Here is a 24,283-nt window from a genome sequence, read left to right as displayed (position 1 = left end):
AAAAACTAAAAATTTTACGAACCCTATTAATTGAAGGTAATAGGCATACTTAATCTTTTACCTTTTAGTTACCTTCTCATTCTTTTCATTATTTTGATTCAATAAATAGTTTGGTGCTTAAGTGACAAAATGACTTGAGATTTTGAAAGGAAAAAAAGATTATAAGTAAGCTTGAGGGAAGCTTAGATAAGCTTATACAAATAATGATTATTATTTGAACTTATTTAACGCTACAGATTTCTACTCTACCATATTTTGATATGATGGATCACCTCACCTAATTTAATTTCAAGCACTTTGGATAAGTTGATACTTAAAATTTTTGAAAATTCTTTTTTTACATACTTATTCACATAATAAAAAGTTCTGCATGTTATAAATTCAAAACTTTTTTCTATTTTTTAACAACATATATATCATTTTTTGAACAATTCTAACTCTATTGCAATTCAATTATTTTAATAATACATTGCTTTTCATTTTTTCTTTTCATTTTTACTATATATTTAATATTCAATTTTTCATTTCAATATTTACGTGCATGTATAATAATTAACATTTTTTCAGGGGCATGCATTTCTCTCATATTTTGATCAAAACGGTGTAAATTATTTTTTCAAGTTCATGTACAGTTATTTTTACGACACTTATAAAATATTTCAAAATAACGTGCAATGTATATTCACTCGTGACTAGTTTTCTTAAAAATTACTATTCAAAATATTGTTTTTTCCCAAATAATGGCCACAAAACAGAGGTTACATTAAGCCCCTATTTGACAATCATTTTTTTGGGAATAATGAGTTTTTGAATAGTAAAATTTTGAAGAATATATGGTTTAAAATTAGGAAAAAGTTTGATTTTACGTTAAGAATATTTTAACGTGAAAGTGTGTGGTCAAAGATGAGTTAAAAATAAAAAATAAAACTTGAAAGGATAGTTGTCAGTGACTAAAATTTATCAATAAACGTTGGCAATTCATGTATATCACTCAGAATTCAAGGCAAAGCTTCACTGGCACATGAGTTAAAAGGACTAAAATTGCCCTAAAAGGGATTTTTGCAAAATTTTTATATAAATCGTACATCGTACCTTAAATCCTAAATTTCCAAAGCTCTGGCCATATTCTCATTTACTATTTTATTAAAAAAGGAAATTCACGTGGGAAGTGGGCTAGTTATTAAATTAACAGAGACAACTTTTTTCCTATAACTTACACTATATTTTCTTGATGGGCTAAATCGGGAATCATTTGAGCAATTTTAGGGTTTGTCTAATTATGAAAATTATTTGAAAAAATAAATTTCTTTCTAAATATGGATTCTGTAATTTTACTGTCCTTTATTACCATGATGTATATTAGTTTCATCAAGCTTTCCTTTTTGGCAATGCCTCAGTGTAGTATATGCTAGGCTACTTACAAGTATTTACCAGTACACGTTTAAGATTTTGCCCTTGTTTGAGTCCCATTTTTTTGGAAGAATGAATTTTTGAATAGCGTATTGATGGAAAATGTGTGATTAAAAAATAAGGAAAAATTTTGGATTTGCGCGTAATATTATTTTATTGAAAAATGTGTGATTGAAATGATGTCAAAATACTGTTGAAAAATGTGTTTTTCCAAAAGAATGGGGCTCAAACAAGGTTTTTCTCCTTCCAATCCAACTTAACACTTCTATTTAACAATATTATTAGATATTTTGAACATTTTATTCGTACATTTGACTAATGAAACACAATGTGAAATAGTTGTTAGCTTCGACATGGTACCTCACAACCCTAATTCATTCAAAGGCGGACGATGGTCTGAACTAATATTTAAACGCGGTATTCAACGAATTGACGGAATTTAATCACATGCATCTCTTTCTTAATCATGTACATATTTGCAGTATAAATATGATATACCCTGTGTAAACGCTGAAAGCTTAAAAGTGCTTAAGATATTCTTTACGTAACATAGGAAAATAGGAATAACTTTGTTAAGATCAATCATAATCTAATTTATATGGCCAATTAAATGTTGTGTGACACATCGTCAGATTGATATTAACATTAATTACGCAAATGGGAGACGGGTCATGCTACATGTACAATTGAGATTGACAACCACACATATGAAAAAGGACCCATGATGAATAAAAAAATCATGGACCCCCTCCTGTGAGGGCATTGTCAACCGGAACTCCACTTGTACAATTAGCAAAATTGAATGGAAGACTTTTTTTTTTATGACTGTAGGTGTCTGAACCAACTCACACGCATCTCGATTAATCCCATAGGACCATGAAGTTTACAGTCAGGTACATCTTACCTTAGTGGTCATGAAAGAACTCTAACTGGCGACCATTAAAATTGAATGGGAGACTTAATACAATCGAATTTGACAAGAGTGGTGGTATTTATGTAATTAAAATTAAAATTTAAATCATCCACGCCACATCATGCAATTTGGATTAATTGTTCAATTCCGAATAAATACTGAAATATTAACCGGTGTATAAATAGTTTTATTATTTTTATTAATAAGATTTTATTTTTAACGTTGAACTCAATACTCAATATTGAGAATTTGGCAAAAAGTAAGCCCCTGTTTCAACTATATTTTCTATTTTTTTTTATTTTCAAACCCATTTTCAATTATATTCTCTCAATAAAATAATTTTATATGTAAATTCAAAAAATTTACTTACGCTTTAATCACGCGTGTTTTGAAAAATTACTATTATAAAATTTATATTTCACAAAAAATGGGATCAAACGGAGCCTCGGTAAAATGATACTCTAATAATAAAACTCATTAGACTAATAAAAGGGAAAAACTCATATTTAAGGTGATTACATTATGCAATTTTAAAATTAAGAAATAAAATTTAAAACTTCAAAAATCAAATGATAATTAAATTTTAGTAATTAAATAAATAATTAAAAAATTTATTAATTGGATATTTAAGGTCACAATATTATACAATTCGGTCACAAAGTATCGAACCTATTTGTCACAAATTATTTTTCGGTTACAAATTATCAAATTAATTGGTCACAAATTACTTTTCGATCACGAATAAAAAAATTTATAGGTCATACAAATAAAAAAATTTATAGGTCGCAAATCACAAATTTTATAAATTACAACTTATTTCGCAATCACAAATTATCAAATGAATTTGTTTCAAATTATTTTTTAGTTATAAATTATCGAATAAGTTGGTCACAATTTACCAAATTCAGAGTCATGAATTCAAATTTAGTCACAATCACGTTCTTTAGGTCACAAATTATTTATTGATCACAAATCAATCAATTCATTGATCACAATTAACCAAATAACTGGTCACACTCTTCTTTCCACCCCACCACCACAACTATCGCATCGTTGCCACTGTCGTCGCCTTGAACACAACCACCAGCACTATAGCTAGCGCCACCACCACCTCAAATCTACCATCTCCTTCGCCTCTATCACACTACAACCATCAATACCACACCAAACAGAAGAAGAGAATGAGATGGCAACCAGAGAAACACAAAACAAAACTGAGTTACAATTCAAACCCAAAAACACAACGAAACACCAACGTAAAACTCGTAAGTAGTGGCGATGCACGCCCATTGCCGCTACTCTCAGAAACAAAAAGACATAAAAATTCAAACATAGAAACACAAAGAAACACCAATGCAAAACTCGATGGGTGTTGTCGCCGCTTCGTGTGCAGTGGCATGGTGTACCACCACAGCTTGTCGAGCCAACGCAATAAACAACTACGATGGACACACGTCGCCATTACTACCCTCTCGCCGCACTCACGAACGTTGGTGCTGTGCCTGTCATCGAGGGTGTCAGTGCTCCGTCAAGAAGAGTTTTTGGAGGGGGAATTAAGAAGGATAGGAATTTTTATTTTTATTTATTGGAAAAAAGAATTAGGGTTTGTGGGGGTGCGTGGAGGGGAGGTGGGGGATTAATTTAATTTTTTTAATATTATTACTAATATTAAAGAGTTAAATTATTACCTGATTTTTGAGGGAAAAATAAAAAATAAAAACTTTTGAATCTGAATTTTGAATTGAAAAGTTAAAATCCAGGCTTGGATGTAATTTAAACTCTATGGTCTTTTCTCACAGCCCAGCCCAATAATCCATGATACAGAAGTCCCCTGGAATATGGAATGGGTTTTCCACCAATCTTCAGGCCCAGCAACAAGTCCACGTATCTTCTTCATCATCATCATCACTTGAGAATAATTTAGAACCCAGTAAGCTATACATAAGCCATTGGGCTTATCAGCAATAAAATATGGAGCCATTGAATGTGATGAATATGTTCAGATAAGAATAAGCTTCTTGTACATTATTTGCTTGATATGGAGTTGGACACTCTATTGTTTTCAAATGTTTTTAAAAATGGAGTTGGTGAAAAAGTGTGTTTTTTTCAAAAACTATCCAATGCGATATCGTCACGTGGCACAATGTAAAATTTAATGTCAAAATCAATGTATTTGTAGCATGATTTGTTCAGATAATTAAGTCACTGTTTACGAAGAATTACAAATGGCTACAGAATTCTTGTTCAGAAGAAAAATGATGAGAAAAATAAATATTTGCATACATTCAAAGCTTTCCACTATCTGAAATTGTTACAATCATATAACATTTCGTACTAAGTATTGTTAAAAAATTAATAATAATAAAAAATAATAAAATAATAAAATTCTAACTTTTATCATGCTCACCAATTTATACTTTTTGAACATTGCATAGAGATCAGAATAAGGAAAATTAAGATGGTAGGCTTACAAGTAACTTTTTCCCTGCAGAACATTTTCAAGCAGTTTACTCATAGATCGAAATCCGCTTTTCCAAATCCGCACTGTTTTGAGGAGATCACTCGTTCAAAACAGATTTTAAATTTAGAAATATAATTTACATCCTTGTAATCTAAAATATTGAAAGTTGGAGAATTTTGTGCCACCGACAGAAGTATTATCTTCAACTCAGCAAGATTATTACCAGTTTATCAATCCCAATTTTTCATTAGGGGAAAAAAAATATATAATAAAGCTATTTACTATTCATTTGAACAAAGCATTAATCAGACTTGATAAAAAATGGCGAAAAGCGTTTTAGGTACGATCAAAAATCATTTTATTGAGAAACTATTTGATTGAAAATGAGTATGGCGAAAATGCATTATAAAAAATGTAACTCAAACCGGGCTAAAATGTGAGCAAATAATATTAACTGCCACACAGAACAAACAGAAAGATCATGTGCATTTCTAACAAGTTGTAGATACACTCGATTTCGTTTAAGTCAACGAGTAAATGTTTAACAGTACTCCAAAATGAAGTCTTACAATTGCATTATATTATTTTTAGGAATTTAGGATAATTGCTGGTGAAAGTCTGCACCAGAAATTTAGAGCATCCAACCTGGGAGCAATCCATTCACATTCTGGACCTCTGTATTGATACCAGTCATTTGGCTTGAACATCCAGGATTATTGTATCTGTATCAGTATAAGAAGTCAGAAAATAAGTAATTTAAGCTTTTTTTTTTTAAAAAAAGTACTTTTACTTTTTGTTTAAACTTGGATTCTTAAAAAAGTGGCCACTCTATTATGAGCGAGGTCGAGTCTCTGTGTGTTCATTCCGAACAAGCAAAACCCCTTTCAAGCCACAAGGTGCATGATAAAAGAAGCTAATTAAATTCAGCTTCTATGATATACGACAAGCACAATTACAAAGTACGTTGGTAATAAGCAAGACTTATTAATTACATAATCTAAAAAGAAGGAGCTAGGGTCATGCTTCAGTACAACTTCTATGATTTTTGTTTTTTGGTTTCTTAACCATCTTGAGTAAGGATTAATATTCATTTGATCGAACATGTGCAAAACTCAGTTTGAATAATAAACAGCTCAACAAAATTTAGTGAACTAGTTTACGATGCCAAGGGAGTTTTGAGCAGTTTGTATCTGGGAAAAGATTTAGAAAAATTACCCAATTTGCAAAGTAGAATTGCATTCCAAAGGTTGGAAAAAGGCCTGGGATTGAGGATGCTGCTGGCCATATGCACAGTTTTGGTCACCACCACCCCAGGTTTGCTGCTGCATGTGATTTGTAGCGTAAATTTCTTCAAGCTGAGAAGCATAACAAATATAACAGCATCAAATTGATGAGAACTAAATTTAAATAAATAAATGAATTGTCCCTCAAACGACTAATGTTATGGTTTAAAAATTCTTGGAGGTCTTTAAGATTGTAAGACGAAATTTCATTCATAACGAAGATTTATTTTCTCTTCCTCTCTTCCGAGTTATATTTACTCCAGAAAACTGTAACCTAGAAATCCTAAAAATCTTCATATTTCGTGTAAGGTATGCGACGATAAGAAATCGAAAAAAAAAAAAAAAAAAAAAAAAACAAAAACCTGTCCAATTTTNNNCCAAAAAAACAAAAAAATTTTGAATATTTGTGGAAAAAAAGGGGAAAAAAAAAAAAAAAAAAAAAAAAAAAAAAAAAAAAACTCAGAACCTGGCCAATTATAAGTTTGATCAATTTGTAAGCAAATATATAATGAAGAAAGAATAGCAGAGTATTATTTAGTTCTATTGGAATAAACAAGTAAATCTTCCCTGTAATTCAACGATATGGTGGACACAATATTTAGAGCTTGTTTGGGAGTGATCCCCCCCCCCCCAAAAAAAATTGATTTTTTGACCATTATTTCACTATTTCAGCCATTATATTTGGCTTCATCTCTCACAAGTGGACCCCACTTTTCTCTTAACGGTCAAAAAATCAATTCTCAAAATCACTCCCAAACAGGCTTTTAGTATTTACACGGTTTTGACACCAAATCAATCTTCCACCATAAAATAACAGTGTTTCGAAAGAAATCCAATCTTGCTAAAGTATCTATCAGACAAAAGTTGTGACGAAAAATATATATTTTCCCTCCTCAGGCCTCTTTCCCTTTCCTAGTTGGAGGTTGTCTCTATTATTTTCTTTCATGCTTTTTTCCCTATATTTGGCACTCCTTTATAGTACCTTAATTACTTCCCCATTTTTCAGAATAAATTTGTCAAAAATTATTATTATTATTATTATTATTATTTGAAGGCTATGTACTTAAAAAGTAATAAAAAATTATGTGCTTAGTGCTGACTTTCAAATTTCTTTTATTTGAAGAAAGTGTGGTTGAAAATGAATTTAAAGCAAAATTGTACCAAGCATATGCTCAATTTGAATTCCACATGGAATTAAGCTGCATTTATTTTATTCCCTTCTCTATTCATTTTGAATTAAGCTAAAGTGACTGAAAATGGGTGACAAACTCACACATGCGTGGGACCACCAGCATGAATAAAAAATACAAAAAAAAAAAAAGTGGGCCCGGCCCCTATTGTGAGTATTCGGTCAGGTAGGCTGTCAAAGCTTCCCTATTAGTGTAGTGGAGAAATTCTACAAGTTCACTAACCTTCCTCTCCAGAGCTTTATTATTCTCAACCATCATCTTTTCCTGTAAAAAAGACAAAGCTTGTTAGCCATAGTAGACATGGAATTAATGAGGATATCTATTGAAGGACAATACTTGGAGTACATAATGGACACCATAATGTCAAGTAGAATAATCCTTTGTTGAAACTAAGCGCGGATACCTTTGCTTGAAGGTCAGAAAGTTGATCGAGCATAACCTGAGTCTGCAAATAAGTATAAAATTAGTGAAAAAGTTGATCAATATCATATCCATGCAAAACTAGGTTACATGCATGTGGAAACATTATTTTTGAAAACTTAAGCCACCAAATGTTATTATAACTTTCATTCCAAAAAAAAAAAAAAATGTTTATGGATATATTTATATAATCATTCATCAAAACTAACATGATCCATCAAACTGGACTTTTTACCCCTTGCATTATGCCTTTAAAATTTTTTATGTATAATATCATTGGCAAAAAATCCTAAATATTAAAGCCCACTCTTTAAGTTTATTCCTACTTAATTCCATTTTTTTTCATTCAAGGTTTCCTTTAGATCTTCGAACATTATTAAAAAATAATAAATTTTGAACACTTGCTATTTCTCTCAATTTTTAACATAATATACATGTGTTCATGCCTTTGAGACAATAAATAAAACTTATTTTCTCTAAAGATAACTTTATTATATGCTTGCTATCCAATGGAAGGCACTGTTGGCCACTATAAAGAGAGAAATTTTAATTTTTTTCTTTAATTTAGTCTAGTACTATACTGTTCACCTTGAAATAAAGAAAGAAAAAAACATAAATACCACAACAATCATATTGTAATGGTAGAATCAAAACTCAGAAATTGACAAGTACTCAACCATATAATAAGCTGGTAATACACACAGGCATATATGGAAGTTTGCTTACCCTAGTGGATCTAATATGCTTGAGGGATGTCTCTAGTTGATGCTCCAGATGCTCAAGATCATTGATATTTAGAGGTCCCAACTCGTCTCCAAGGAGATGTCTGTAACAGTTTAGAGTTCAAGAAAAAAACCCGCTTGTTGCACATATAAATTCTTACCTCAAGCAAACTTGCATCCCGTTTGGCCCCCATTCTCTTTCATTTTTTTCTCTCTATTATTTTTAACCGCACAATCTTCCATAAAATATTATTACACGTAAATCGAAATTTTTTTATTCTTTTTCAATCACACATTCTTAAAAAAAACATTATTCCAAACATTAAAATTTGAAAAAAATGGGAACCAAACAGGGGCTTGAAATTTGCAAAATTTATGTCAGTTTAACACGAGAAAATATAGTTGTTGAACCACATCATTTAAGAAATAAAGTAATTAAATATAGTATCAAAGCTAAGAAAACATGTTTTTATGTGTGCTCGTGCTTTAGAAACACAACTCCAACGCTACATTGAACCACTTCATCTTAAAAGTTTATACTTTAAGATGAGGTGATTCAAAAGAGATAAAGTTATTTACCTTTGATATCGTTGTAGTGACTCATATTTAGATTTCAGGTTTGAATATTCCCTATAGCTGCTTTCCTACAAAAAGATCATAACAAAACCAACCTAGATGAGCATCATCATGCTGCTTAGGCGCCATAAATAACAAATAATCTCACCAATTCAACAACTCTCAGAGAACATATTTGGCCAAGATTAAAAAAGGTAATTTTTTTGTTTACAAATTTGTTTTAATAATGTTTACTTCTTCTCAAAGAAAATGAACTTTATTATTTTGATTAAAAAAAGAAAAAAAAAAGCCAAACATGCACATACAAGCTGCCAAAGATAAAATAGTCTACCGTATACCCTTTATTTCAAGACACAAGATAAACTAAGACAAAATTTCTTTTGCAAGTAATCCCGAGGCTTTCAAATGCATCCAAGAAATTGACAGTGGTTCAGATTTCCAAGATGTATACTTCTGAAATCATTAGCCGTTTCTTTTTAATGGAAACAATATTTTCATTTTCTATGTAAATACATTTTTTGCTCTATTTTCACAATTAAGATAAGATTGAAATAGAATTACATAATTATTCTGTTAGATTTAAAAAAAAAAGAAAAAGAATTACATAATTATTCTGTTAGATTTAAAAAAAAAAAAGAAAAAGAATTACATAATTATTATACCTCAAGACCTTGGGTTGAACTGTTGACTTCCAGAGAACCATAACTGCACTTCACCCTTTATTTCAAGACACAAGATAAACTAAGACAAAATTTCTTTTGCAAGTAATCCCGAGGCTTTCAAATGCATCCAAGAAATTGACAGTGGTTCAGATTTCCAAGATGTATACTTCTGAAATCATTAGCCGTTTCTTTTTAATGGAAACAATATTTTCATTTTCTATGTAAATACATTTTTTGCTCTATTTTCACAATTAAGATAAGATTGAAATAGAATTACATAATTATTCTGTTAGATTTAAAAAAAAAAAAGAAAAAGAATTACATAATTATTCTGTTAGATTTAAAAAAAAAAAGAAAAAGAATTACATAATTATTATACCTCAAGACCTTGGGTTGAACTGTTGACTTCCAGAGAACCATAACTGCACTTCTGATACCTTTCAAGTGTTTGGAGCATGCTGTAACGATAAGACAGAAAAAGAATCCATTAGTTAGTAATTAGCATGACTATGACAACGGTAAAATTGAAATGTGAAAATATTAAACAATATATGTAAAACATCATATGAAAACGCAAAGGTTAAATTTATCCCCTTTATGCAAACAAAGATGCCAAATAATGGCTTGGTTACAATGGATTAATATTGATTAAGTTTAGGTTAAGAACAAATTTAAAGTGTTAATACAAAGAATTTTAAAAGTCAAGTTCCACATGGAAATATTTCCATATCTTGAAAACATGGCAAATAAATAGTTCCTAATTAATTGAACTATTTCGACTCTAATTGACTTAAACTTAGCCCATATAAGGAAGACAATGTCAATTTTTATCCTTTTTTTTTTTTTTTTTCATAGTGCACCCATGATAATAGGAGTTATAATGCTGAACTTTTTATTGACCCTAACATCATTTGACAATATTGCAGTAGTACAAGCATTGAAGGCATTGATAAGAGAAATATACAAAACAACCATATCAACGAAAACGAAAATAAATCCTTTAAGAATATTGCAGTAGTTTTTAAGGCATTGACTAGAGAAATATCCAAAACAGCAACATTAATGAAAAAGATAAGGATTCACCAAAGTTAAAGGATTAATGGACGTTTAAATCCATTTACTAAGAGTGGTGTGATGTGGAATACTCCAAGATCTTTGGCTGTTCTTGAAGCCTTAGTTTGCACTTTGCAATATGTCATGTCGTATAATAACCACAACGTTACAGTTTCTTCTTCATTCATATGAAGCTATTGATAATCCAACTTTTCTTTACATTTCCCAATGTCAAATTTGTAAAAAATTTACAATTAAAATTATTTCAATACATTTTAATAGATGTTTATGATGCCATGTCTGGGGAACCAAATGGATTCTTAACATATCCAAAGTTTTAGAAATTTTCGTGCTCGATTTATGCTATTTAGCATATCAAATCAATCAAGGAATCGAAAAATAAAAACCGAATTTAATGCACGCATATGCCTATCATTTGAATACTAATGTGTTCACATAAAAGAATCCTACCTCACACTTACTGATCATTTTAAATATAAGCTGAAAATTTGAAAAAATAAAAAATAAAAAAATATAAGATTTACCTGGTGAGAGATTAGAAACAAAACCTTCATTTCTTTAATTAATAAAATTCAAGAATATTTCAAGAATTAAACAAAGGTCAAGTTTATTAGTTGTTCGATTTCAAACAAAAATTGAAGTACTCTGAAATCCTGTCATGTCAAGATATATAACGAAATTATGATGCCCTATCTGATCTAAACTCTGATATCAGTTTTTGTCACAATCAGACTGAAACCTGAGAGTTTTTTAATAAATAAGATCTTCAACTAAGTGAAAAGAATTTAGCTTTGTAGAAACCTTAGATAGACAAACGTCATTTTTTTTTTAAATTTAAAAGAAAAAATAGGCTTAATAATCTTGAAAACAACACATGTAACATCTTTTCAAAATGAAAAACCTAAAAGGAAGATGGATCAGGCTTGAAACTAGGTAAAAGAAAGGATCTGATGAAAACATTATGTGTATTTCTCAGAATATGCAGATCTTGGATTGACAAAAAATGCCTGTCACTTATTAGTAATTAAAAGCAATTTCAGACCATAGAAAAACAAATCAAAGAAAGAAAAAGCTTTAGGTTAACACAATACCCAAAATTTGAACCAAATTAGAAGATAAGAAACTCATGTTTTTCCTTTTGCAAAATTCAATAATTAAGAATTATCTCAAAAATTTAAATATAGACATGATAAATGAAAGATTTGCAGATCAATCTGACCAAGAAAACAAGAGAAAAATGAAATCTTGAAACAAAATCAAAGAAAGAAATCAACAAATCTATGAAGAAAATACATGTAGAAACATATCAAACTAATATTAGGGTTAAGATAAAAGATAATAATAATAATACTTGGAGGTGCTGCAGAACTCATAGAGCTTCCCACGGTTAGAAAAGATGATAAGAGCAACTTCGGCGTCACACAGAACAGAGAGTTCATAGGCTTTCTTGAGCAACCCATTTCTTCGTTTCGCAAATGTCACCTGCCGGTTAATCTTGTTCTCAATCCTCCTCAACTCCACTCTCCCCCTACCCATGATCTCTCTTTCCACCTTTATCTATATCTATATAAGTATGTGTATATAGTTGAGTCTTTAACCACCTTTCTTCTGTTGGCCCTCTTTCTCTCACTCTGCACCCAATTTTTTTGTTAACCTAAAAAGTTTAAATCTTGAAAGTCTTGAAAAGAGAGAAACCAGAAAAGATTAGACAGAAGATCTGAATGTATATATGTGGGTAAATTGTGGGCTTATTTGAAAATTGAATAAATTGTTTTCGTCTTGTTCTAGATTTTGGGTTCTCTGTAAGAACCTCAGGATTTGGCATATGCACTTGCAGATCAGATATCAAAAACTTAGGGTTGGAGTTTTTCTTTCCCTTACTTCCTAATTGCGAAGCTTTCATGTGTTTTCACCATCGTAATAAACGCGTGTATTTCGTTCAAGATCTTGCGCGTGAAAGCACGCTCTTAAAAATTCAATTGACGTAAAAGAAACGAAGGATGTGGAAGCGTGGTGGTGGATTTGTCTCATTACATTGTCCATCAGAAAAAAATCAGACAGCCATCATCAATCTTAAACAGTACATGTGTCAATTCTTCAGTGGGTTACGAATCTTTATTTTTTCACAAATATTTTGTTTTACAAAATTTTATTGTCCGATTAATTTGGAATTAGTGGTCTCGAGAAAATTGTTCATTTACAAATTTATTTATTTATTTATTTATGAAAATAATATTACATATTTCATTTAAACATAATGAAAACGATATTTGACTTACTCTTGTCATTTTCTTTCTCACCCCACTAACGTGTATTCCATTTGCCCGCTTCCTATACGTTCCTTTCATCCCCGGGTATCCCAATCACTACACCCTCTATCCCGTGTCATGTGCACGGCCACTCCGGAGTCTCCAAATCGTTTAGTAGCTTAGGAATCTCTAAGATGCTTCCAAGTTTTAGCGTGGATGGGAGAGAACAAGCAACATGGGAATTAGCTTCAAAATAGGAAAAAAAGGCGAAAAGTAAGGTAGAAATTTAACAAGGGTATTAATAAGTCACTTTTGCAACTAAGAAATTATAAATAATATAATTAAAATAAAATAAATTAGAGAAAGATGAAAAAACAATACATTAATTTGTAATATTTTGTTATTTGTTTTTCTCTCTTTGGGTGGGGAAAATGGAATAGATGTTGACATGTTTTGCGTAGTGCAATCTTAATGGGCACTGTTTGGTTAAATGACATTCAAAAGGAACTAAGCCAAACCTCCCAATTGCGTTGTCGGGTGTCAAGTTTAAAGTTGATGCTTTCTCCACTCATGTTAAGGTACAAACTTGACCATTTCATCCAAGTTGCTTCGATAAGATGAAGAGTCAATCTCAACGTTATGAGTTCTATACACATGTTTCATGTAATGAAATTATTCACCATTTATTTCCGAAAGAATAGAAATACTGTCCTCGACATATAAGTCAAAATGAACTCTAGTTCTCAATCAACAAAAAGCTGAAGAGGTTTCCCATTAGTACACTTAATGGAACAATGGACTAGTGGTTACCCTCGAAAGAGTGCATAATAACTCGGTGATTGAGCCTTTTTTTGTCGAAGATGAACGCATCTACCATAATCAATGGGGCCTGGTGAAAAGCCATGAACTTTATTAACTTTGAACTTTTAAATAAGATAATGCACTATGTAATCATTTTGTATTTTATTGAACTTATTTACATAGAGCTAGCATGTTGGCTTAAGCTTAAAAGTTTATTTCTAAGTAAAAAGTACTATTTCTTACTCAAATCCAAAAATAAAAAATAAAAAAAGTACGTTGTTATTCGAACACATTTGAAGAAATAAATATTGATTATAAGTAACATTACATCTTCGAAATTTAGTCTGTTATTTTAGTAAAAGTAATATTACTAAAACCTAAAACTGACAAGAGAGACGGTAAGTTACCTTTGTAATGCAGGGGGTGCTTTTTGGTGATTGGAAATGACTTTGAACTGTACCCATTGAATTTGGGATGCTATTCCAATATGGTCTTTCAGCTTTTTTGATAGAATAATGCTACTAGGATGTAACGAAGTTACAAAAGAGTTATATATAGATGAGGTGTCAAAAAGAGCGTGGTGATTTTTTATTTTTTTTATTTGATTGAAGAAATTCTGAACAAATCATATCTCTTCACTTCATGTGTATATAAATCATTATATGCATCTAACACAATTATTTTTATTGAGCTTAAGAATAATGTTATTGTACATATAACACAACCCTTTCTACTAAGCTTAAAAAGAAGAATAATGTTACTTGTACATAAACGATTATATAATGATTTATATATAGATGATATATCAAAAAGAGAGTGAGAAATTTTTTTTATTATTATTTAGTTGAAGAAATTCTTATTAAATCATACATCACCACATCATGTGTACATAAACAATTATGTAAATCTATTATGTAGTAGTTAAAAAAAAAAAAAAAAGCTTTGAAAAATAAGTTTTAATTGATAAAGTAAGAAATAAGTAGGTTATTTATATTTCAATAGTAAGGTAGGAGTTACATAATGGTTACATATATATGAGGTGTTAAAATGATGGTGGAGAATTTTTTTTTTTTTTTTTTGTTCTAAATTTGATTGAAGAAATTCTAACCCAATCATATCTCACCACATTATGTATATGTAAACCATTATGTACATGTAGCACAATTATTTTTGCTAAGCTTAAAAATAATAATAATGTTATTTGTACATAAATAATTACATGATAGTTTACATATAGATGACGTGTCAAAAAGAGAGTGTATATAAACCACATCAAAAAGAGGTGTCATAAACGGTTACATGATGAATTTTTTTTTTATTATTATTTTTTTTGTGTTTTAATTGTTTGGTTGAAAAAATTATAACTCAATTATACCTCACCACATCATATGTATATAAACCATTATGTAGACTTATTATGTACAAGTAGCACAATCATAAAAAATAAGTTTTTTAATTGATTAAGTAAGAAATAAGTAAGTTATATATTTATATATTTCGATAGGAAAAGCTATTTTAAGAAATGTAACATTTTTACTTAAAAGGTAAGCCACCAATATATGTTTGAGGACAAAAATTACATAAAGTTACTTTGCTTTTTTTCAAGCTTAGCCAAGCTTGCTCAAGGCTTGAACCAAACTAATTTTGTTCTCTCTCAATGATGTTATGGTTGAATGTGTTTCTCATATATGCAATTTATTCTAGTGTTCTTTTTTTATGACGTAAAATTCACTCATGTTGAGATAATAATTACTCTAAGATAAACTAGATTCTAAGTGTAGATATTTTGATTTTAGACCTTGCCATCTCATTATATTAAGGGCAAGTATAATAAAAACGATGATTTTTCTCTTTATCTAGTCATACGATGATCTTCACACACTTCGTAGTAATGTGGTTTAATAAAAACATGTGAATAATGCCTATAGTTTTATTGATTTTTTGATAATATGGTTCAACAAAAATGTTTCTATAATGTGTACAGTTCCTTGGTTTTACCTAACTCTGAGATTCAATTAATTAATTAAGTAATTCGTAAGGTAACATTAACTCTAGTGATGCAACCCTACGAAAAGAAAGCACTCACGATTTTATTCTTGAATAGAATCGATAGTCAACAATTTAAGGTGATATTATTCATTGTGCAAACCTATGCTAATAGCATGTTAGGCACATCTCTTGACGATAACCATCTAGATTTCTCGAAAATAAATTTTCATTTAAGTTTTTAGATGAATTACTTCAATATCTTATCAAAACATACAAATGTCATGAAATAAAGTTGTCATCAGACATTTATGAAAATGTGTACCGAATGGACAAATATATTTGGTCTATGTACATGAGTAGACGTATCAAATATAGAATTTTAATTAAGTTTATAAATCAAGTTGTTCAACTAAATTAGGATAAATTTACTCCAGCATATTCCTCTTTATAAGCTCGTATAACCAAAACCGCATGCGTTCTTAATTTTTTGCTAAGAATTCTAATCTTTCCTCATATCAAATCCTCAAGTCTTAGACGGGGAAAAAGCATCATTTATTGTGATTTCAAACTTAACTTATCTTTGAGACGTTTGTGTTACACGTGTATAATAGTTTTACATATTCATGATGTGGTGAAATATGATTGTGTCATAATTTTTTTAACCAAATAAAAAAAAAACTTCCACACTCTTTTTGACACCTTATCCATATATAAACTATTATGTAATTCCTTACATAAGAATAGCAGTATTCTCTTCAAGAGTCAAATACTCATCAAACTCTCGAACTCCTAATCAAACTCTCAAACTCCCACAAGCAAATGTTAAATTATTTGAACACATTGAAATAAATGTCAAATTAGAGTCCCGTCGTTCTATATTTAGTCCATGTTTAACTCTCATTAAAACAAAATTCTTTATTCCTGATACTCATTTTTAGCCATACATTCACACAATAAAATATTTTGCATGTAAATCCAAATTTTTTTAAAAAAAATTTTAACCATACATTCTCCCAAAAATAATATCCAAAACATCATTTTCCTCCAATTTCTCTTTTTGGACATTACATTTGACCAAGTTTTTCAAGATTATAGTTCAAAAATCAAATACTAAGTTTATTTAATCATAAATCAGGTGTTAATTTAACGATTGATATTATTAATAATAATATAAAACCTATCTCCAGTTTAATTCCAAACCCTAAAATTCATTTCTCCCCATCTTTTTCTCTTCTTACGTTCTCTACCTAACCCACATCCCCAAAACCATCATACCCATTGTCGGAGACCACCGCCGAGTCTCGGGCTGAAGCCACTGTAAATTGCTAGATTGCTGGAAATTTGAGATTTGAGTGCCACCATCGCTCCCGCTGGAGATCACACTGCCACCCATTGGAGAAGATTTGCACCGTCATCTCACTGAAAGTAAGGAAGCTGCAATGTTGGCGTCTAAGATCAATGATGCCGCAATGCGCGGCTATAGCTTTTCTCTAATCTGTATCGCTGATGAAAAGAGAAGAGATTGCATCGTCTCCGATGATGAGTTTTGAGTGCCGCTAGTAGAGAATGATGATGGTGGTAGTTTGCTGCATTTTATGGTGTTTTGGGTTTGATGGTTTTATGAGTGGTGGTGGTTTTCATGTTTAGGTGTTGGGATGATTTTTGTTGACGATGGATATGATGGTAGCAGTGTTGTTGGTGGTGGTGTTGGTGTTGGTGTTGGTAGTGGTTGTGGTGTGGTGGCGATGGCAGTGGCGGTGATGGGTAGGATGAATCTGTACCACCACCATCGCTAGAGAATGATAACGGTGGTAGTTTACTGCATTTAGTGGTGTGTTAGGTTTGTTCGTTTTTGAGTGGTGGTGGTGACGACGATAGCAGCGGGATGAAGAGTGTTTGCGACCAACTAAATGGTTGGTTTGTGATCATGTATTGGTAGTGGATAGGGATTGGGACTGGGGTAGGATGTTTGGTGTATATGATCAACTATTTGGTTATTTATGACCAACTATTTAATTGTCATCTAAAATTCGATAATTTGTGAATGAAAAAATAATTTATAACTAACTAATTGGAAAATATGTGATCTTTAAATAAGTTGTAACCTATACAATTTGTGGTTTATGATCAATAAATAAATTTTGTGACCTATAATATTTTTGATTTGTGAAATTAATTTAATAATATATGACCAATAAATAAGTTATAACCTATAAGTACGTAATTGTGATAATTAATTGTATAATCGTGATCTTAATATATTTAATTAATAAGTTATTTTTAATTACTTAGTTATCACTTAAATTTTGAAAATTTAAACTTATACTTTACACTTGAGATCCTTGCTCTTTGCAATGGCCATCAAAATAGGGCTTAATATGAAATCTCAAGCTGCTTGAGGGCATCAATGAAGAACACATTTGTATCACATCAGTCAGGATCGAACCTGAAGCCAGGTACAAGATGTGGCCCCTCAGGCCCAAAATCTTTGAGAACAAACTTCTTGTGGTGTAATGGTGGTTAAGGCGGGGCCGTAAAGGTCACCAACCTTTGGTCATATTTACACTCTGTCCTTTTAATTTGAATGTAAACTACAATTTCAGGGTCCAACATTAGAGTTCGACTTACGTCCTCCAAACGTCAGTACCTCCTATAATTGCTTCTAACTCTTCAAATTTGATCGAGTAAAAGAAGATCACTTAAATAAAATATATTATTAAGATAAAACTAAAATAAATAATTTTTTTATGTAAAAATAACTATGACAATTAAATTTTTAAAGAATTTAATTCAAATTGTTGGAAACTGGCATCAAAAATTAGGAAGAAAGTTATTCAATAGGAAAAATTATAGGAATTTATAAACGTAAATTGCAACAAACTAAGTTGGCAATACTTATCTACGAACTTCATAGTCAGGGCCGGCTCTAGGCCAAGGCCTAGGGTCTCAAATCATATGGAGGCCTCAAAAATGAAAGAAACCCAATTAAATTTAAAAGATAGATATAAAAGTATTTTAACTGCAATGTTTATTGTTGATTCTAACTTAGTACGATCTTATTAAAATCAATATTTTTTGAATTTAATATACATGATTAATGTTGAGCTACCAAACGAGCCTAATATTGTTAGGGTAATCTGATTTAATTTAAAAACTAGTATTACACATCAAGTAGTTATTTTAATAAGTTATAATTTGAATATGCTCTGTCCATATTACCTTTTACTCGAGTCCATAATATGTCATTTATTACGAGGTTCGGAATGAATCCAATATTGATAGGATAATTTCGATGCTCTAATAAATACACATTAAGTACAAATACATTATTAATCTCGAAACTTATTTTTACTTTAATCCCTCAAAATCTTGAATTTATTAAAAAGTTCTTGAATCAAAATCATAGGAATCTAGTTACTTTTTTAATCACTAAATAATCTAGAGTTGTCGGAATTAAATTTTTTTTCTCTTTCATTTCTATCTTTTGGATTATACCAAGTCTTCATTTAAAATATAAATAAATTATTTATTTAAACATTTAAATATTTTTACGTTTGTAAAAATATTACATTTAAAGGTCTCATAATGATGAGTTGTTTAGGACCTCAAAATTCTCGAGATCGGCCTATTAAATTATACCAAGTGCTATTGCAAAAGATAAAAAAATCTCACCTAAGATGGTCTATATTATATTAAAAATGGGATCAATAAAATACAAAGAGGAAACCTCTATTTATATGGATATAATATAGCAAATTTAGTTGAACAATGCTATAGGTACAAAATTTTTTGATAGAAAAATTTTACAGACAACATATGACGCGACATCATTGAAAGATAAGAAAAAGAAAAAAAACAATCAAATCATGTTTTGCCGCATCAATGTCGGTACAAATTCTGTTAAAATTTTCCTACACTCAATTAAAATTAAACCGTCACATTATAATTAAAACTAAATCAAATCATGACAAAGTTAGAAAAAATGTATATATATAAAAACATGGGGACTTCAAAAGGTTAAGAGGAAAAAAAATGCAGAAATCATAATTAACAAAAAGAAAACGTGGAAACGCCTTTGAAGTTATAACGATGCTGCGTCATATCCCGTGGGTAATTTCGTGCTATAGTACGGACACATCACCTGAGAAGGATTACTGCGCTAGTGATACGTGTCAAATAATGATACGCTGGAATTTTAAGGTGAAACGGATGATTGGTGGCAACATGAAAAGTGCGGCGGCAATGCGACAGGAGAACTGTAGTGGGCTTGGGCTTGATTGATGGTAACTGTAGATGTTGTCGTGAAAATATCTCTGTCTTCTCTGCATTATAATGTTATAAAAAGTTTTGAAACTACTTTTTTGTCTTTTTTTAATTTCGAGTAAATTTAACCAATAATCACTGAACTTTACACTTGATTACTACTTGCTCACTCATCTTTCACATATTACTGAATACTCACTCATCTTTTCATATAATTACTCATTCACCACTCGTCTCTTCAAATAACTGGGCTACTTTTACGGCAAATTTTCAACAACTTCCGACTACAAAGAATGTCGAATTTTGATACCGTTAGAAAGCCCACGATGTCCTCTTTAATTACCGCCCAAAATCTCATTATAACTCCAAGGGATTCGATCGAAAAATTGCCTTAAAAGTCGTCCAAAAAATCTGAAAATCTGGGCAGATTTTCAAAATTTTTGGGCAACTTTTAAGGCAATTTTTCAATCGAATCCCTTGGAGTTATAATGAGATTTTGGGTGGTAATTGAAGAGGATATCGCGGGCTTTCCAATGGTATCAAAATTCGACATTCTTTGTAGTCGGAAGTTGTCGAAAATTTGCCGTAAAAGTCGTCCAATTATTTGAAGAGACGAGTGGTGAATAAGTAATTATATGAAAAGATGAGTGAGCATTCAGTAATCTGTGAAAGATGAGTGAGCAAGTAGTAATCAAGTGTAAAGTTAAGTGATTATTGTTTAAATTTACTCTTTTAATTTCTTTCCCTTCAATGAATTTTTCTCATAAAGTATTAAAGTTCCATTTGATTAAGATTTTAAAAAACTTTAATATCGACGGTTTGTACGATAACCCAATTTAATATAACGGATAATTGGCACAAAATGTCTCTATCTTTCAAATGTATTGTGGAAAAAGTCCATACCTTCTACTTTCTTGGCGCTAAACGTCATTTTCATCAATTTTTGACGGTTTTACCCTCCATTCAAATAAAACAAAAAAAAAAAGAGAAGAAAAAAACTAATTGCAACCACATTCCCAAAATTTCTAAAAATTGCAAATAGTAACTTGATAATTACAATATTAAATAAATTGAAAAAAAAATCAAAAAATAAAGGAAAAAGTTTTAAAAAATGGGTTGTCTTCTTCACGACACGCCACCCCACGCACTCACCCCACCATACAAAATCTCTCTGCACAGGAAATCCTCCAAATTCGAAACCACATTACATCTCTCGAGGGTTGTTAATAACTTACTTTTTTGCTATTTATCTTCTATTATTGTTATTTTTCAGTTTTGATGATTTCTGTGGGTAGTATAGATGGGGGAAATTTGTCATGTTTAGGGTTAGAAATGGAAGAAAACAAATTTGAAGAAGGAGAGGTTGGCTGTTTTCGGAATGATGGTGACGATTCCACCATTGACCCTAATATTGCACTCTCTTACATTGTAAGTTCATTTTATTTTTTAATCTTTCTTTGTAATTCAATTTTTCAATTTTCTAAAACTGCATGTAGTTTGATTTATGAATTATATCATGTTCAGTTGTGTAGAGACATGTAATGGGGCTTCGGATATGAAGGATTTGTTGTGCAGAGAAATTTTGTGGGGTGGGGTGGGGTGGGGTGGGGTGGGGGAAGAAGAAGATGAATAGTAGGGACGTTCAGCGCCAAGAAAATGGAAGGTAAGGACGTTTTGTGCCAAAAAATGAAAGGTAGGAATGTTTTCTACAATAAACTTGAAAGATAGGAACGTTTTGTGCCAATTACCCCGCAAACATATCTTTGCATTTCGGCGTGTTAATTTTGACAATTTATTGCTAGACAAAGTTGTGTTCGACAATAAATAAACTGTTAGTACGAAAACTTGATATTTGTACATACAAGCTTATATTGAGGAAATCTAAATCAAAGACTTGTCACATAATTTAACAAAGAACTTACAATTTGACCTGCAGAATAAAGTGAAGTTTTCCTAATAATTTTTTTCCTGGTAACCAACTAAAACATCAATTCATAATGAGGTCAATTTTTTGCATTATTAAGTTTTTATATACATAAAAAAAAATCTTGCTAAACTGGGACGGCTTGGAAATTTTTCATATCATATTTTAAAAAAAAATGGAATGTAGCATTTTGAGGTAGCCCTCACCATTCTCGACACTTTGATTGTTCATGCAAACAAATCTTTGATTTTCAGCGTGTTAATTTTGGCAATTTTTTGGTAGACAAAGTTGTGTTTGACACGAAATAAATTGCTAATACAAAAATTTGAGATTTCAAAAACATAAGAATTCGATTTCTATGGAATTGGCAAAAAACGTGCTTTAAGAGTTTGTACCCTAAAATTCAAAGTACCGTAAAATTCAAACTCCAATTCTACTTTCGTATCAAACAGCCAAAAGTAGAAAACGAATTCCTCGGATGTAACATTTTCCCATAGAATTGGATGCTATCAAATGGACCTTGAGTTTTGAAATAGTAATTTTTTGGATAATGTATTTTTAGAAAGCAGGAAAAATTTTTAGATTTACATGTAGCATATGTGATCGAAAATGAGGTGGGAAAAAAGGTTTCTATAACAATTATCAAATAAGGCTTAAATCCTAATGGGTTAATGTAGGCCTATTAGCTCAGTTGGTTAGAGCGTTGTGCTAATAATGCGAAGGTCGCCGAGACCTGCATGGGCCATTTTTTTCCTCCTAACATTTATCCTTTTCAACTTACTCTTTAGTGCAACAAAAGAACTTCAAGTTAATTTCACATAAGGTCCTTCTACTTTATACCCTATCCACAATGTGCCCTTACATTTCAAATATCATTAAGATTCTATCTTTTTCATTTTTCGCTCCATTTTTCAAACAAGAAGTGAAATATTTAATGGAAAGAAACTCATAAAAATCTTTTATTGTTCACTAATTTAATCATGCTATAATATAAAAATCGAAACATCCAACACGCACATATGCTTGACAATATTACATATTCTTTAATAAATATATCCTCCACTACTATAAATGTTAATGGCATCTGGCTCACAAGAATTAGCAGTATTGGATTGATTTTGGATAGCCAATTTACTGCAATTATTTATCTGTTGGTTCCACAACCCTCCCCATAAATAACTATCGATTCGGATAGTATCCGGACACGACATGAAATCATCGTACATCGTAGGCAATATTTCATTTTGCAACTCCATTATGTCGTTTTTCTCGAAGGATACTCTTTCATTGGTTATGGCCTCCTCCTTCTTATCCTCATAATTTTCTTCTTTTTGTTTTTGTTGTGTTCGAAGAAGATTTTTTCTCCTTTCTTGCCTTTCAGAAGCCTTTATTCTCTTCTTGAAATGAGTTCTCCAGTAGTTTTTGATCTCGTTATCCGTTCTTCCTGGCAAGTATCTTGCTATAGTCGACCATCTGTGGACATAACAATGATGTCTTATTCTCAATAAATTTGAAGTCAGCCCATCTGTAAGATTATACAAAAGAGGGGGGTGGGAGGTGAAAGATAGAGAAAGAGTATGCATTACTTGTTTCCCCAAAGGGCGTGAAGTTCGATAATAATTCCTTCCTCTTGAGGTGTTATGTGGCCTCTTTTGAGTCCAGGTCTCAAGTAGTTCACCCATCTTAGTCTACAACTCTTAGCATTCCTATTCAGCCCTATATACCAAAAAATTTCTTTAGTAAACAAGAAAAAAATAACAAACGCGAGCGATATAGGTAATCAAGCAACGACGATAACCCCAAAAAAAAAAAAAAAAAAGTCCCCTGACTCGACCTGAAAAATGAGACTTGTACACATACCTGCACACTTGGCTACAGAACTCCATCTCCCTTCACCATTCTGACTTACATATTCTGCAAGAAGCTTATCTTCTTCAGGAATCCAAGGACCTTTCCTCCACTCTTTTTCTGAAACACTCCAACTTTCCATATCAACCATTTTTTCCGCTATATTTGAATGAGAAAACCCTTAAGCAATCTTTGCTTATATATTGTATATATCTTCTTAATTTGTCACCTTCATTGTCTTTTTCTAGGTCATTGTCCTTAGACTATATGCCAGATGTCATTATATTATGCTTTTGGAATTAGTCTTGTTCAATAGAAATTAAACAGGTGATGCAACAAAATCGTTTGTTCCCTATTATTAAGCACAAGGACAAATATTCTTTGGTTAAGTTCATGGAATCTAAGATTAATTAAAGCATGATCTTGACTAAGCCGTAATATTTAGTAGGTTTTTGGTGTAAATGTGTTACACTCCAATTATCAAGTTACACATGTTGG

The 24,283-nt window shown here is 30.9% G+C and overlaps 2 protein-coding genes across 2 annotated transcripts; both read right to left on the bottom strand.

Moving 5' to 3' along the window:
* Positions 1 to 5,248: 5,248 nt before the first annotated feature.
* Positions 5,249 to 12,600, bottom strand: LOC111400934 (developmental protein SEPALLATA 1). The gene is made up of 8 exons (XM_023028406.1): positions 12,063 to 12,600; positions 10,017 to 10,095; positions 8,979 to 9,043; positions 8,404 to 8,503; positions 7,661 to 7,702; positions 7,480 to 7,521; positions 6,000 to 6,139; positions 5,249 to 5,506 (listed from the first exon to the last, which is right to left on the bottom strand). Exons 1-8 carry the CDS (start codon positions 12,245 to 12,247, stop codon positions 5,416 to 5,418), a joined length of 744 nt encoding a protein of 247 aa, XP_022884174.1. The 5' UTR covers positions 12,248 to 12,600; the 3' UTR covers positions 5,249 to 5,415.
* Positions 12,601 to 22,886: 10,286 nt separating this feature from the next.
* On the bottom strand, positions 22,887 to 23,951 carry LOC111402596 (transcription factor MYB21-like). Its single transcript, XM_023030977.1, has 3 exons — positions 23,798 to 23,951; positions 23,524 to 23,653; positions 22,887 to 23,410 (listed from the first exon to the last, which is right to left on the bottom strand). The coding sequence occupies exons 1-3, from the start codon at positions 23,934 to 23,936 to the stop codon at positions 22,981 to 22,983; spliced, it is 699 nt and encodes a 232-aa protein (XP_022886745.1). The 5' UTR covers positions 23,937 to 23,951; the 3' UTR covers positions 22,887 to 22,980.
* Between the last annotated feature and the right edge of the window lie 332 nt (positions 23,952 to 24,283).

This window comes from Olea europaea, chromosome 10 (assembly GCF_002742605.1).
Source record: "Olea europaea var. sylvestris chromosome 10, O_europaea_v1, whole genome shotgun sequence".
In the NCBI taxonomy this organism is placed as follows: domain Eukaryota; kingdom Viridiplantae; phylum Streptophyta; class Magnoliopsida; order Lamiales; family Oleaceae; genus Olea; species Olea europaea.
The sequence above is the reverse complement of the archived record's forward strand: the minus strand, read 5'-3'. Positions and strand labels throughout refer to the sequence as shown.

Coding starts and splice junctions, on each gene's coding strand:
- LOC111400934 (XM_023028406.1), bottom strand. CDS start 12,247: ATGGGTAGGGGGAGAGTGGAGTTGAGGAGGATTGAGAACAAGATTAAC. Junction 9,044..10,016: donor GTTCAACCCAAGGTCTTGAG/GTATAATAATTA, acceptor ATCTTTTTGTAG/GAAAGCAGCTATAGGGAATA. Junction 6,140..7,479: donor ATAAAGCTCTGGAGAGGAAG/GTTAGTGAACTT, acceptor TATGCTTCTCAG/CTTGAAGAAATTTACGCTAC.
- LOC111402596 (XM_023030977.1), bottom strand. CDS start 23,936: ATGGTTGATATGGAAAGTTGGAGTGTTTCAGAAAAAGAGTGGAGGAAA. Junction 23,654..23,797: donor TTCTGTAGCCAAGTGTGCAG/GTATGTGTACAA, acceptor TTTGGTATATAG/GGCTGAATAGGAATGCTAAG. Junction 23,411..23,523: donor CACGCCCTTTGGGGAAACAA/GTAATGCATACT, acceptor TTATGTCCACAG/ATGGTCGACTATAGCAAGAT.